The 15,680-nt window shown below is 38.2% G+C and overlaps 1 protein-coding gene across 6 annotated transcripts in view; it reads left to right on the top strand.

Moving 5' to 3' along the window:
* Nucleotides 1-15,680, top strand: part of NUP98 (nucleoporin 98 and 96 precursor) — a 117,321-nt gene that overhangs the window by 51,691 nt on the left and 49,950 nt on the right. For all 6 annotated transcript variants that reach the window (XM_011235755.3, XM_034666439.1, XM_034666438.1 and 3 more), the window contains 3 exons: nucleotides 6,540-6,673; nucleotides 8,919-9,106; nucleotides 14,494-14,610. In XM_011235755.3, coding sequence (XP_011234057.1) covers nucleotides 6,540-6,673; nucleotides 8,919-9,106; nucleotides 14,494-14,610 — 439 coding nt within the window. The remainder of the gene's footprint in view (nucleotides 1-6,539; nucleotides 6,674-8,918; nucleotides 9,107-14,493; nucleotides 14,611-15,680) is intronic.

Here is a 15,680-nt window from a genome sequence, read left to right as displayed (position 1 = left end):
TCATGATTTTTACAACTGTGAATATTGAATATAGGTTGTTTCCAAGTCATAACAATTACAGATAATATTTATTGAATATTTACAAACATTTCTTTGTTTCTAGTTTAATTAAACCCTTGGGTTAAATTTCCATGATTGAAATGAGTCGGTTAAAAAATATAAAAACAGGAGTTAAATGGCAGAGGAGTAGGGGTCCCCTTTTTCAGCTGGTCCCCTGAGTCGAGCTGGATAGGTACCAGACCATCCTGAAAACCCACGGAATCAGCCTGATATGCAGGAAGATACAACTGGATCTCTACAAATCAACATCTCCAGCGCTGAGTATTGAGGTATGAAGTGGGGAGCCGTGAATCTGCGCACAAATATCGGAAGATAAACGGAAGGGGGAGGGAACCTCCGCGCTCGGGCACCGGGAAGCGGTAGCCACCTGCACTGGGGAACGGGCTGGACTCGTGGACCGGCACCCGCGAGAGAGCAGACTGAGACCGTGAGCCTGGGAATGCACGCCTGTCCGACTGAAAACCGGAGCTCCAGAGTGCGCTCTGGTACCGGACTGAGACCGGGAGCTCAGGGGCGCGTGCATGTGACCAGACTGAAAACCTGCGCTCCGGAGTGCACACGAACCTCACTGAAATAGGGAGCTCGGGAGCGCGTGCTGGGGCGGCTGGCGGTGTTAGAAACACAAAGGACAGAGATGTGCCAGCCCTGGAAGTGAGGACTGGGACGCCGGTTGCAGGGTTTTTAGCAGCACCAACAGAAACAGAGTTAAAGAGGCCAGAAGAGCTCAGTGGAGAGTGGACTGCGATCTCTCTGGTCTGAGACAGAGGCTAGGATACGGCCACTGCTGCTCTGACTCTCAGAAGAGTCACAGAAAACCACCAGGGAAAGCCGCCAGAGAACAAAAGCCCGGAAATATCAGCTCACAGTGTGCCCATCCCCATCCCCCCCCGTGGGGGACAGGGAGACCCTGCCCAAACAGGGTTGCATGAGTATCAGCACGGCAGGCCCCTCCCCCAGAAGGCAGGCTGAAAAATCAAGAAGCCCACATCCCTAAGGTCCCTATAAAACAAATGCACACTGCCTGTGTCCTGGTCAGTAATTTGAGCTCTGGGCAGCCCCGCAACGTCTCCTTATCAGAATGACAAGGAGAAATCCCCTCCAGCAAAGAAAAGATAATGAGTCTGTGGCCTCTGCCACGGAACTGATGGATATGGATATAACCAAATTGTCAGAAATGGAGTTCAGAGTAACAATGGTCAAGATGATGTGTAGACTTGAAAAAAATATTAACGAAAATATTAATGAGAACATAGAATCTCTAAGGGTGGAAACGAGAGCAAATCTGGCAGAAATTAAAAATGCTATGAATTAAATGCAGTCAAAACTAGATGCTCTGACAGCCAGGGTAAATGAGGCAGAAGAACGAATTAGTGAATTGGAGGATGGGATGGTAGAAGAGAAAGCTAAAACAGAAACTTGGCTCAAAAAAATCCAATCTCAAGAATGTAGGTCACGGGAGATTACTGACTCAATGAAATGTTCCAATGTCAGAATCATCGGCATCCCCGAGGGGGTAGAGAAGGAAAGAGGTCTAGAAGAGATTTTTGAACAAACTGTAGCTGAAAACTTCCCCAATCTAGCAAAGGAAACAAGCATTCGTGTCAAAGAGGCAGAGAAGACCCCTCCCAAATTCAACCACGACAAACCTACACCATGTCACGTCATAGTGCAATTCGCAAATATTAGATCCAAGGATACAGTATTGAAAGCGGCCAGGGCAAAGAAATTTCTCACGTACAAAGACAAAAATATTAGGATTACGTCAGACCTGTCTACACAGATCTGGAATGAGAGAAAGGGTTGGGGGGGGGCATTTTTAAAGCTCTTTCAGAGAAAAACATGCAGCCAAGGATCCTTTATCCAGCAATGCTGTCGTTCAGAATTGATGGAGAGATAAAGACCTTCCAGAATCGCTAGTCACTGACCAATTTCGCAACCACGAAACCAGCCCTACAGGAGATATTAAGGGGGGTTCTATAAAAGTAAAAAGGCCCCAAGAGTGATACAGAACAGAAAGTCACAATCTATAGAAACAAAGTCTTTACAGGCAACATGGCATCATTAAAATCATATCTCTCAATAATCAGTCTCAATGTAAATGGCCTAAATGCTCCCATAAAACGCCACAGGGTTGCAGATTGGGTAAAAAGACATGACCCATCCATTTGCTGTCTACAAGAGACTCATTTGGAACCTAAAGATACATCCAGACTGAAAGTAAAGGGATGGAATACCGTCTTTCATGCCAGTGGACCTCAAAAGAAAGCTGGGGTAGCAATTTTCATATCAGACAGACTGGATATTAAACTAAAGACTATAGTTAGAGATACAGAAGGGCACTATATTATTCTTAAAGGATCTATCCACCAAGTGGACATGACAATTATAAATATATATGCCCCCAACAGGGGAGCAGCAAGATACACAAGCCAACTCTTAACCAGAATAAAGAGACATATAGATAAAAATATGTTAATGGTAGGGGACCTCAACACTCCACTATCAGCAACAGACAGATCACCTAAGCAGAAAATCAACAAAAAAACAGCTTTGAATGCTATACTAGACAAGTTGGACCTCATAGATATATATAGAACACTATACCCCAGAACAAAAGAATACTCATTGTATTCTAATGCACATGGAACATTATCCAGAAGAGATCATGTTCTGGGTCACAAAACAGGTCTCAACCGATACCAAAAGACTGAAGTTATTCCCTGCATATTCTCAGACCACAATGCTTTGAAATTGGAACTCAATCACAAGGAAAAATTTTGAAGAAACTCAAACACTTGGAAACTAAGAACCATCCTGCTCAAGAATGATTGGATAAACCATGAAATCAAAAATCAGTTTAAACAATTTATGGAGACCAACGAGAATGAAAACACAACGGTCCAAAACCTATGGGACACTGCAAAAGCAGCCCTAAGGGGAAAATACATAGCCATCCAAACCCCACTCAAAAGAATAGAAAAATCTAAAATGCAGTTTTTATAGTCTCACCTCAAGAAGCTGGAACAAGAGCAGAAGAACAGGCCTACCGCACGCTCGAGAAGGCAGTTGATCAAGATTAGAGCAGAGATCAGTGAATTAGAAACCAGGAGCACAGTAGAGCAGATCAACAGAAATAGAAGCTGGTTCTTGAAAGAATAAATAAGATCGATAAGCCACTGGCAAGACTTATTCAAAAGAATAGAGAAAGGACCCAGATTAATAAAATTATGAATGAAAAGGGAGAGGTCACAACCAACACCAATGAAATAGGAAGGATCATTAGAAACTTTTATCAACAGCTTTATGCAAATAAATTAAACAACCTGGAAGAAATGGATGCCTTCCTGGAAACCTATAAACTACCAAGACTGAAACAGGAAGAAATTTATTTTTTAAATAGATCAATTAATTATGAAGAGATTGAAGCAGTGATCAAAAACCTTCCGAAAAACAAGACTCCAGGGTCTGATGGATTCCCTGGGGAATTCTACCAAACATTCAAAGAAGAAATAATACCTATTCTCCTGAAGCTGTTTCAAAAAATAGAAACAGAAGGAAAACTACCAGACTCATTCTATGAGGCCAGTATTACCCCAAACCAGGCAAAGACCCCATCCAGAAGGAGAATTACAGACCGATATCCCTGATGAATATGGACGCCAAAATTCTCAACAAGATCCTAGCTAATAGGATCCAACAGTACATTGAAAGGATTATCCATCATGACCAAGTGGGATTCATCCCTGGGATACAAGGGTGGTTCAACATTTGCAAATCGATCAGTGTGATAGATCATATCAACAAGAAAAGAGTCAAGAACCATATGCTCCTCTCAATAGATGCAGAAAAAACATTTGACAAAATACAGCATCCTTTCCTGATGAAAACACTTCAGAGTATAGGGATAGAAGGTACATTCCTCAATCTCACAAAAACCATCTATGAAAAGCCTACAGCAAATATCATTCTCAATGGGGAAAAGCTGGAAGCCTTTCCCTTAAGACCAGGAACATGACAAGGATGCCCACTCTCGCCATTATTATTCAACATAGTACTAGAAGTCCTTGCAACAGCAGTCAGACAACAAAAAGGGATAAAAGGTATCCAAATCGGCAAAGAAGTCCAACTGTCTCTCTTCGCAGATGACACGATACTCTATATGGAAAACCCAAAAGAGTCCACCCCCAAACTACTAGGAGTTATAGAGCAATTCAGTGATCTGGCGGGATACAAAATCAGTGCTCAGAAATCAGTTGCATTTCTTACGCGAACAAAGAGACTGAAGAAAGAGAAATTAGGGAATCCATTCCATTTACTATAGCACCAAAAATCATACGTTATCTCGGAATTAACTTAACCAGAGATGTAAGGGATCTATATTCTAGAAACTACAAATCAGTCTTGAAAGATGTTGAAGAAGACACGAAAAGTTGGAAAAATATTCCATGCTCATGGATCGGAAGAATTAACATAGTTAAAATGTCGATGCTACCCAGAGCAATCTACACTTTCAGTGCCGTCCCAATCAAAATACCAATGACATTTTTCAAAGAACTGGAACCAACAGCCTTTAAATTTGTGTGGAACCAGAAAAGGCCCCGTATCGCCAAGGAATTGTTGAAAAGGAAAATCAAAGCTGGGGGCATCACATTGCCGGATTTCGAGCTGTACTACAAAGCTGTGATCACAAAGACAGCATGGTACTGGCACAAAAACAGACGCATAGACCAATGGAACAGAATTGAGAACCCAGAAATGGACCCTCGGGTCTTTGGGCAACTAATCTTTGACAAAGCGGACAAAAACATCCAGTGGAAAGAAGACCATCTCCCAGTAAATGGTGCTGGGAAAATTGGACAGCTACATGCAAAAGAATGAAACTTGACCACTTTCTCACACCATACACAAAGATAAACTCCAAATGGATGAAAGACCTCGATGTGAGACAGGAATCCATCAAAATCCTAGAGGAGAACACAGGCAGCAACCTCTTTGACATCGGCCACAGCAACTTTTTTCATGACACATCTCCAAAGGCAAGAGAAACAAAGGAAATAATGAACTTGTGGGACTTCATCACGATCAAAAGCTTCTGCACAGCCAAGGTAACAGTCAAAAAAACTAAGAGGCAGCCCATGGAATGGGAGAATTTATTTGCAAATGACACTACAGATAAAAGACTGGTATCCAAGATCTACAACGAACTTCTCAAACTCAGTCCAAAAGAAACAAATCAAAAAATGGGCAGAAGATATGAACAGACACTTTTCCAATGAAGACCTACAAATGGCTAACAGACACATGAAAAAATGTTCGAAATCATTAGCCATCAGGGAAATTCAAATCACCTTACGCCAGTTAGAATGGCAAAAATTAACAAGGCAAGAAACAACAATTGTTGGAGAGGATGTGGAGAAAGGGGATCCCTCTTACATTGTTGGTGGGAATGTAAGTTGGTACAGCCACTTTGGAAAACAGTGTGGAGTTCCCTTAAAAAGTTAAAAATTGAGCTACCCTGTGATACAGCCATTGCACTACTGGGTATTTACCCCAAAGAGACAGACATAGTGAAGAGAAGGGCCATATGCACCCCAATGTTCATAGCAGCATTGTCCACAATAGCTACATCGTTGAAGGAGCCGAGATGCCCTTCAACAGGTGACTGGATTAAGGAGATGTGGTCCATATATACAATGGAATATTACTCAGCCATCAAAAAGAACGATTTCTCAACATTTGCTGTAACATGGATGGGACTGGAGGAGATAATGCTAAGCGAAATAAGTCATGCAGAGAAAGACAATTATCATATGGTTTCACTCATTTATGGAACATAAGAAGTAGGAAGATCGGTAGAAGAAAGGGAAGAAGAAAGGGGCCGTAAACAGAAGGGGGAAGGAACTCTGGGAATCAAACTGAGGGCTTCAGAGGGGAGGGGGGGAATATGGGATAGGTTGGTGATGGGTATTAAGGAGGGCACGTATTGCATGGTGCACTGGGTGTTATACACAAGTAATAAATCATGGAACTTTAAAAAAATAAATTTTAAAAATATATAAAAACAGTATTTGTTTTATGTACTGTTCTGTTGTTTCTTTAGACAGAGTAAACCAATTTATAATGTTTCCAGAAGTCAAAGACTGTAATTCTTTTCATACAGCTGTGGCACTGATAGATAATGAGGTAGATATAAATATTTCTTCAAGGTTGTTTAAATTATATTTCATTATTAGTGACAGTGAACACCTAAGTAAAATTTTTTGTCTTGTCTCTTATGAAATGCCTCTTCATATCTTTAACCCATTAGTTTGACTGTTGATTTTCTTCACAGTTTGCTCCTCTGCTCTCCACCAATAATGCCATTGAGTGAGTCTGAACATTTTGAAGACCTCTCCACAATGATTCTCTGTTCTCTTGCTATAATTGCTTTGGATCCCTGGACTGACATCTTGCTTTCTCTTTTCTTTTTTCTCAAAAAGCTTTGACAGATCCCAATGCTTCTGCTGCCCAGCAAGCTGTTCTCCAACAGCACATCAATAGTTTAACATACTCACCTTTTGGAGACTCTCCTCTCTTCCGGAATCCCATGTCAGACCCTAAGAAGAAAGAAGAGGTAAATTTAAGGATACTTTTGTAAAGTTTATTCTCTGATCAAGAGAAACTAAATGTGCAGAATATAATTTCACCTAAGCAAAGTTAGGTGTAATTAAGAAACTAAATGTGCAGAATATAATTTCACCTAAGCAAAGTTAGGTGTAATTAAGTTTTTAAGACGCGTTATTTATGCTTTTCACTGAGCCAGGAGACATATGTTTGCTGTATCTGGAAGGCAGCATGACTAAAACAGTGACATGAATACTGGACTGGAGGTGAGGGCTGAGACTTTTCAGTAGCCCTGAAATAAGGCAGATATATTATTTCCATTTTATAGTTGAGCAAACTAAGGCTCAGAGAGGCTGATTTTTCTAAAATCGTAATGTTCTTAAGTGGTATATCACTATCTTTTCTCCTGGTTTCTACAGTTAACTTTGTCTTAATTTTTTACACTCTAGTGTCAAAGAAATGATCTTCTGCTCACTGTGGTGTGGGTTAAAAGTAGACTTCGGTCTGTTTAATCCTTGTGTTACCGTGTACAATCCGAGACCTTGAGCATGTCTTTTTGCCTCTGAATGTGTTTCTTCATCCGTAAAATGGGAATAGTAATACTGTTCAGTGTTGAGAATTAAATGAGATAATGCATACCTGGCTTATAATAAGTTGGTCAGTCTACAGATACTATTACTCAGTTACTTATGTCATCTCATTTCTCCCTCAGCTGGTTCTTGAATTAACCCTATAACTAGATATAAAGGGAAGTAAGATAGGAATTAAAGTGCTTTTTAACATGCTTTGCAAATGTAAGTTGTGCTTAGATGAATATTATGTGTGGGACATCTGGGTGGCTCGATCAGTTAAGTGTCTGACTCTTGATCTCAGCTCAGGTCTTGATCTCAGGGTCATGAGTTCAAGCCCTGCACTGGGCTCCATGCTGGGCGTTGAGCCTACTTGAAAAGAGAAAAGAAAATAGAATTATGTGTTATTTGTGCAGCAGAATTATAGGTGTAAATATGTGCTAATCAGTGTGTTCAGTATTGAGGATACAAAATGAAAATAAGAACTTATCGTCTAAGAGCTTGCTATTTATTTAGTGAGAAAGATTGGATCTGTTAATGTGTTTAAATTTACTCAAGTTCAGTATAGTAAATACAGTAATAAAATAGCCTGTCAGCTGATGAGTGGATAAACAAACTGTATGTGTATATACACGATGAAATACCACATTTAGTCATAAAAAGGAATGAAGTACTGATACATGCTACGTACAACATGGATGAACCTTGAAAATATTATATTGAGTGAAAGAAGCCAGACACAAGAGGCTACGTGATTGCATTTATATAAAATGCCTAGACTAGGCAAATTTATTGAGACAAAGTAGATTCATGTTTGCCTAGGGTGGGGGGTGGAATTGGGAGGCATATCATTTCTTTTGGAATGAGAGAAGTGTTCTGGACTTAGTGGTGATTCTTGTGCAACTTAGTAGATATACTAACCCCCCCAAGTAGTATGCATTAAAATGGTGAATATTATGTTAAGGAAGAGCGTAGATTTTTGGGTGAGTTTGATAAGACTTTGCAAAAGAGATAACATTTAACTCTTTTTGAGTGTTTATGGAGAAGTTGGTAGATCTAGGTCAAGACATTCCAAGCAATGGCACACAATTGTGAGAGATCACAAAAAAGATCTAGGAAGGTTCATTGTTGCTGAAGTGTAAATAGTCTGCATTGTAAAGAGAAACGTAAACTGTGACAGGGTTTCATATTTTAGACATTGCTGTTTCAAGTGGTTATATAATCCCATGTATAATGTTAAGGAAAACAAATGTATAACATCCTGCAGATATTATAGAAATACAATAAAGGTGCCATCAAAATCAACCTGAAGTCTTATTTTAGTTGTCTCTTCTATTAACTTGTAATTTCCTCAAAAATCAGGGAAAGTGATTTCATTATTTTTATTGCCAGTACTTAGTGTTTGACTAATGGCAGTTATCAACGTTTACTAAATGCTGAATACATGAAAGCTAAAACTGTTGTTTTCAAAGTGATTTTGATTGTATGGAAGTTGAATAGTAATTCATGGGTGCATCTCAGTTTATTCCGAAGGTTAAGATTTTGGGTTTCGTTGAAGAAGAAACAGAGGTATCTAGTTGGGTAGATGGCAGACATATTTGAACTTTGTTCTTATGATTTTTTTCTGTAAGTCCAAATAATGCATTTGAGTTAAACTAGATCTTCCTTGATGCTTTTGTTTTTCAGAGATTGAAACCAACAAATCCAGCAGCCCAGAAGGCTCTCACTACACCTACTCATTATAAACTAACACCCCGCCCTGCCACCAGAGTTCGACCAAAGGCTTTACAAACAACAGGCACAGCCAAGTCACATCTCTTTGATGGGCTGGATGATGATGAGCCATCCTTAGCCAATGGAGCATTCATGCCCAAGTGAGTTTATTTTTGTTAACATAAATTAAATGTAAATATTAATTTAAACTCAGTACAAAATATGTAATTTACCTAAATGTAGTACAAATATTGTAAGTTTAGGTTTTTTTGTATGTTTGTTTAAAGATTTATCTATTTTTTTTTTTTAAGATTTTATTTATTTATTTGACAGACAGCCAGTGAGAGAGGGAACACAAGCAGGGGCAGAGTGGGAGATGAAGAAGCAGGCTCCCAGCAGAGGGGCCCGATGCGGGGCTCGATCCCAGGGACCCGGGACCACACCCCGAGCCAAAGGCAGACGCTCAACGACTGAGCCACCCAGGCGCCCCTATCTATTTATTTTAGAGAGAGAGAGAGAGCACGGACACGCACGAGTAGGGGAAGGGGCAGAGGGAGAGAATCTTGAAGCAGATTCCCCACATTCCCCACTGAGCGCAGAGCCCGCACCCCGGAAGGGGGTGGCTCGACCCAGGGCTCTATCCCATGACCCATGAGATCATAACCTGAGCCAAAACCGAGAGTCACATTTTACCAGCTGAGCCACCTAGGTGCCCCTGTTTTTAATTTGAAAAATAGAGAATATCACAAGTAATAAAAGTGGCCTGATCATTCTCAAGGATAACCATGGTTAACATAAAAATATTTTTATTAATATGCTTCTAGTTTTACATATGCAGGTTTTTTGTTTTATTTTGAGATTTTAGTGCTTACATAATTTTATTTTAAGCAGAAGACACTTTTTTCTTTAAACTTACATTGGCCAAACCAATTAAGAAGAATATCTCTACATATTTTTATATTCCCATACATACAGGTATTGAACCAGTAATAATTACACAGGAAAATGTACACAAAGTATGTAGAATTGTTGTTGGTAAACATTTAAAATTACACTTAAATAAATAAATAAAGTTACTTAAATTATGCATTAGAGCAAATATGCCCTAGAGTGTTGATATGTACATGGGGGAAAAATAAAGAAAAATACATGCCAAACTGTTAACAGTGGTTAACATTTGGAGATGTAATTTCAGAGCATTTCATTTCTGGGTTATTTTTCTAGATATATAGTTAGACATATAAACACATAGGCTTTTTGAGAACAGGTATTTTCTAGTCAGAAAAGTATGGTTTTTGTTTTGTTTAAGCTTTGGCGAAAGAAATGGGAATTCATCATTTGCAGCTCTTATTTATCAGTGTTACTAAGTTAAAAAATTATGACTCTTTTCTTTCCTTAAAAATATGGTGGGGGACACCTGGGTGGCTCAGTTGGTTAAGCGGCCAGCTCTTGGTTTGGGCTCAGGTCATGATATCGTGGACATGGGATTGAGCCCTGCATCAGGCTCTACACTCTGTGCAGAGCCTCTTTTCCTCTCCCTCCAGCTCACGCTCACTCTCTCTCTCTCAAATAAATAAATAAAATCTTTAAAATATGTATACATTTATTATATTAATTCATCTCTTCATTCCTTCATTCAGCAAACATTTATCAAGTAACTGTTCAGTGCCAAGTGTGGTAGGCCTTGGGAATGTAGGTATGAGCAAGACACATTCCTCCATCACTGAATTCACAGTCTGTGAGGGGAAAGAGATGTTGACAGTAATCACAAGTGAGACAAGTGACAGAAAGGAGTAGTAGAGATTGCCACTGTAGGGGAGACTAATAGGAGAATGATGAGAGCTGTTTTGAGGATGTGTTATTTAGACTGAAGAGGGTGGGGCACCTGGCTGGCTCAGTTGGTCAAGCATGTGACTTTTGATCTCCGGGTTGTGAGTTTGAGTCCCACGTTGAGCACAGAGATTACTTTAAAAATAAATTTTTAAAAAAAAGAGGGATAGGGAGGACTGTCGGGTAGAGGGAGTATTTTGCTGTGGTTTTAAATATTCCTATGCCTATGTAAGTGGATATAATTTTATTTTCCAGTATTCTTTTGAATGTTTGTTTCAAACATGACTTACTTGACTGAATGGTAGTCAGTCATGCATTTACCAAATTAGAGTTCTTTTCCATTTACTTAAAATACTAGAAAATGCAAGTCATTGTTTGGTGATGGTAGAAGGGAGAGATTCTGAAGGTTCATAAAGGAGTATGAGGAAACTTTTCTGATTTGTGATAATGATTTCACTGGTGTATACAGATGTCAGGTTTGCAGGGTTGGGGAATACAAGTTCAATATATAAAAGTTTTTTTCCTGTATACCTTTATAGCTATATTCCTATAAGCCAGGTGAGGGCAATGACGTAACTATGGCAAAATACATGAATCTCCCATTTATTTTTACTTTTGAAGTATTTCATTGTTGAAGTAAATCTAGTCTTTGAAGTCACATAATTTTGCTTTCCCAGATTAGTGTTTCTATACTTGTGTTCTTTGTACCTAACTTGATATTTCTGATCCCAATCCTCTTCCCTTTTGCCTAGCACTTGTTCTTATGTTTTATGTTTGGTTCATTGTCTTCTAGTTCTAAGTATATTCTTCATGTGTAATTTGGGGGGGGGCAGCAAAGCAAGGTTTATTGAGCAATTTATTGAGCGATAGCAAAAATGATAGTACAAAGCTCCAAGGAGGGAGGGGAACCAAAAGGCTTGCCCCATGTGAAATATTTAATCAGTCCCCACCTTGGTTCCTGTGCTTCAGTCCATTGGAGCTGGTTTTTTTTATGATTGCCAGGTTGTCCCATCTCTGGCTGGCAGAGGCCCTTTTAGGTTGCTCCTGAGTTCTTTCCACATAGGCTCTGATAGTATTTGATAACTTCCTTGCTTCTAGTAAGGATTCACTGTGTGAAATTTTGTCCAGGATTTTTTGCCATTGTGTTCATTACTTAGATTGGCCTGAATGTTCCTTTCTTACTGGTTTTGGTGTAAAATTTATGCTGTCCTTATAAACAAATTGGGCAGTATTTTCTCTTTCTATTTTCTGGAAGAGTTTACATAAGGTAGGCCTTTTTTTTTGTTTCTTTTTGTTTTCATTTTCAGTAAATGTAGGGTACCAGTGAAGATAGTTGGTCCTGAAGTAATATTTGTAGTAAGGCTTATTTTTAGTTTTAGTTTTTTCTTAATTATTAATTTATATAAAAGTTAGAAGGCTATTGAGCTTTTTTTTTTTGCATTAACTTTTGGCAGGTTACTTTTTATATTGTTCAAACTAACTAAAATTTTAGATTTATTGGAATAAAGTTGTTAAAAAGTATCCTTACTGTCTTTTTCATTTCAGTAGAATCTGTGGAGTTACTCCTATTTTCATTTCTGACGGGGTTTTTTTCTGCTTTCTCTTTTTCTCAGTCTGGTTTGGGATCTTCCATTTTATTGGTGATTTCACAGAACCAACATTTGGCTTTTATTGATGCTCCCATTTCTATGATTGTTTTCTATTTTATTAATTTTATTTATATTTTCACTAACAATTTCATTTTGCCTTTAGTTCCTTTCCGAACCCCTCCCCCTTTTTTGGTATTTAATTTTCTGTCCTTTTTCTTTTTTCTTTTTTTTAAGATTTTATTTGTTTATTCGACAGAGATAGAGACAGCCAGCGAGAGAGGGAACACAAGCAGGGGGAGTGGGAGAGGAAGAAGCAGGCTCATAGCAGAGGAGCCTAATGTGGGGCTCGATCCCATAACGCCGGGATCACGCCCTGATCCGAAGGCAAACGCTTAACCGCTGTGCCACCCAGGCGCCCCAAATTTTCTGTCCTTTTTCTTTTTCTTTTTTTTTTTTAAGATTTATTTATTTATTTATTTATTTGACAGAGATAGAGACAGCCAGTGAGAGAGGGAACACAAGCAGGGGGAGTGGGAGAGGAAGAAGCAGGCTCACAGCGGAGGAGCCTGATGTGGGGCTCGATCCCATAACGCCGGGATCACGCCCTGAGCTGAAGGCAGACGCTTAACCGCTGTGCCACCCAGGCGCCCCTGTCCTTTTTCTAAGTGGATTTGTAGCTCTTTGATTTTCAACTTTCCTTCTTTACAAATATATGCATTTAAAGATACAAATTTTCCTTTAGTTCAACTGTATTTGTATTCTCTAAGTTTTGATATGGAGTACTCTTATTCAGATAATAATTATATATGCTAGTAAAATTCTTTGATTTCTGTGGCCGGGGCATTGAGCCTTGGGTTATATAAGAGTGTAAATTCCTACCACAGGGATTTTTAAGTGATCATTTTGTTAATGATTTCTAGCTTACATGCAACAAAGGTATTCCAGGTGGTTTTGAGTCTTTGAAATTTGTGGTTTGCTTTAATGATCCAAAATATGGCTGGTTTTCATAAATACTCATATGCACTTGAGAGTATGTATTTTGTAGTTGTTGGGTATGGTGATCTTGAATTAGACCAAACTTGCTAATCATTTAGGTCTTATATATTCATACTAATTTCCCCCCCTTTTTTTGTTTGTTTGGATATTTTGGTTACTTTATTTCCTTAAATTCCAATATCATAAAACATGAACACATCTACAGTTTTCCTAAATTTATCCATTTTTTTAAAAAGATTTTATTTATTTATTTGAGAGCATGGGGGGGGGAGGGTCAGAGGGTGAAGCAGACTCCCCGCTGATCTGGGAGCCCAACTTGGGGCTCAGTACTGGGACTCCAGGATCATGACCTGAGCTGAAGGCAGACGCTTTACTGACTGAGCCACCCAGGCGCCCCTGTAGTTTGTTTTTTTAAAGAGGGAATGGAGCACATTAGTTAATCCAGGGAGTTTTTAAATGGAGGTTGAGTAAGATAAGATCTTCTCTGTGGTTCTTCTGTTTGAAGCTTATATATGATAGAGGTTCTTGCCTTTAAGTAAACCTGCTGTACGCACACCTGAAATTTTAAGATTATTTGTGACTATTTGCATCATTGGATGTCAGGGTTTTTTGCTCCTTTTTCTTTCTTGTCATCTTTAAAAAGAAATCTTACTTAATCAGCAAATGTCTCTTTCCTGTTTTCTTCAAGGCAGCACGCCAAGTTCTGAGGAGACAGTCATGAATCCTGACTGTCAAAAAAGGAAGAAAATCTTTAAAGAGAAAGAAGATATTTAGAGAAGTAATTGAAATATAAGACTTAGTGTGATGGGTTAACTGTCTGGGTAAAATGCTCAGGGTTCAGAAAAGGAGGACTGTTTTCAAGGAGATTTCCCACTTTGTTCTGAATGTGCTTAGCTTATTCTTCCAAACACCAGTGTGTAATATATTTGAGACCTTATACTCTGGTTATGTATGAAACATTGTGAATTGAACTTGTAGGTCATTTTTAGGAATGTAAGAGCTGAACAAGAATGCTCTTTTTGACTAGTTTTTAAAGATAATGTTAGTGATGCAATTATGTATGCCTGAGTTCTTGTGGTTTTGGTTTTTGGTTTTTGGTTTGTTTATTTTGTTTTTTTTCGGTCTCTTTATAGGAAGAGCATTAAGAAGTTGGTTTTGAAAAACCTTAACAACAGCAATCTCTTCTCTCCTGTTAATCGTGACTCAGAAGATCTAGCTTCACCATCTGATTATCCAGAAAATGGAGAGAGGTAAACCGAATTTTGTTTTGGGTTGTTTCTAGTAGAGTGCCCTGTCCTCATTTTGAAGAGATTCTGACTTTGGAATTTATTCATTCTATGAAAATTTATGAAGTTTGGTGAATGTGGCATAGTATTACAACGTATGAGCACCTGGAAATTAAGTCATGTTTTTGCTTTTTGAGTACTTTATACCTTAAAATTATTTGAAGATTTTCTGACTCAGTTCTACATAATTATTTTGATATCCGTGTGTCATTTTGGACAGGATTCTCATACATTTGATACCCTCACCCCCCTTAAAATAAAGGATGTCTTATTTGTGGTAATTATCAAAGTGATATATGGCCATTATAACCACACCAAAAAAATAAAAATAAGTATGTAAGTGTATAAAGGAGGAAGTGGAAATATACACAGTAATCCTTAATAGTTTAATGTATATTCTTACAGCTTAGAAATGTATTTATTTATGTAGGTACATTGTAGAAACTAGGCATGAATAATATAATATTTTATAGCCTGCTTATTTCCACTATTTTATTATAAACGCCTTTCTATATCAATATGAATATATCTTCCTTCTCTTTTTTAATGACTTTGATAGCCATCTTTTTGAATATATGGTAATTAGTTCCCCATATGAGGTTATTTTGGTATTCTTATATTCAAAATAATGCCTCAGTGAAAAATTCTATATACATCTTTGCATTCCTGGGGTTTTTTTTTTCCCCTCTTTGGATAAAATTCTAATTTGATTTTTCATTAATGAAGCATTTTCTAATACCTTGCTGATAATATTAAAAATCTAAAATTTTTCATTTGAAATTCACTCTTCTTTGACCTTATATAATAGAGTGCCTTTTTCTTTTTCTTTTTTTTTTAAACTAAAAATTGGGATGCTCAGATCCATTCATTCATGAAAATAGATCACTTGTAATCTGATCATGAAAATAGATCATGTAATCTACAGCCAGATTTCCTGTGTTAAAATCCTAACTCTAGCACTTAGAGTTTTTTTGAATTTGGGCAAGTTATTTTATTTTTTTCTGTCAGTTTAAATAAATTTTTAATACATAGAA

This window comes from Ailuropoda melanoleuca, chromosome 8 (genome assembly GCF_002007445.2).
Source record: "Ailuropoda melanoleuca isolate Jingjing chromosome 8, ASM200744v2, whole genome shotgun sequence".
Taxonomy (NCBI): Eukaryota; Metazoa; Chordata; class Mammalia; order Carnivora; family Ursidae; genus Ailuropoda; species Ailuropoda melanoleuca.
This window is presented reverse-complemented; position numbering and strand designations above follow the sequence as displayed.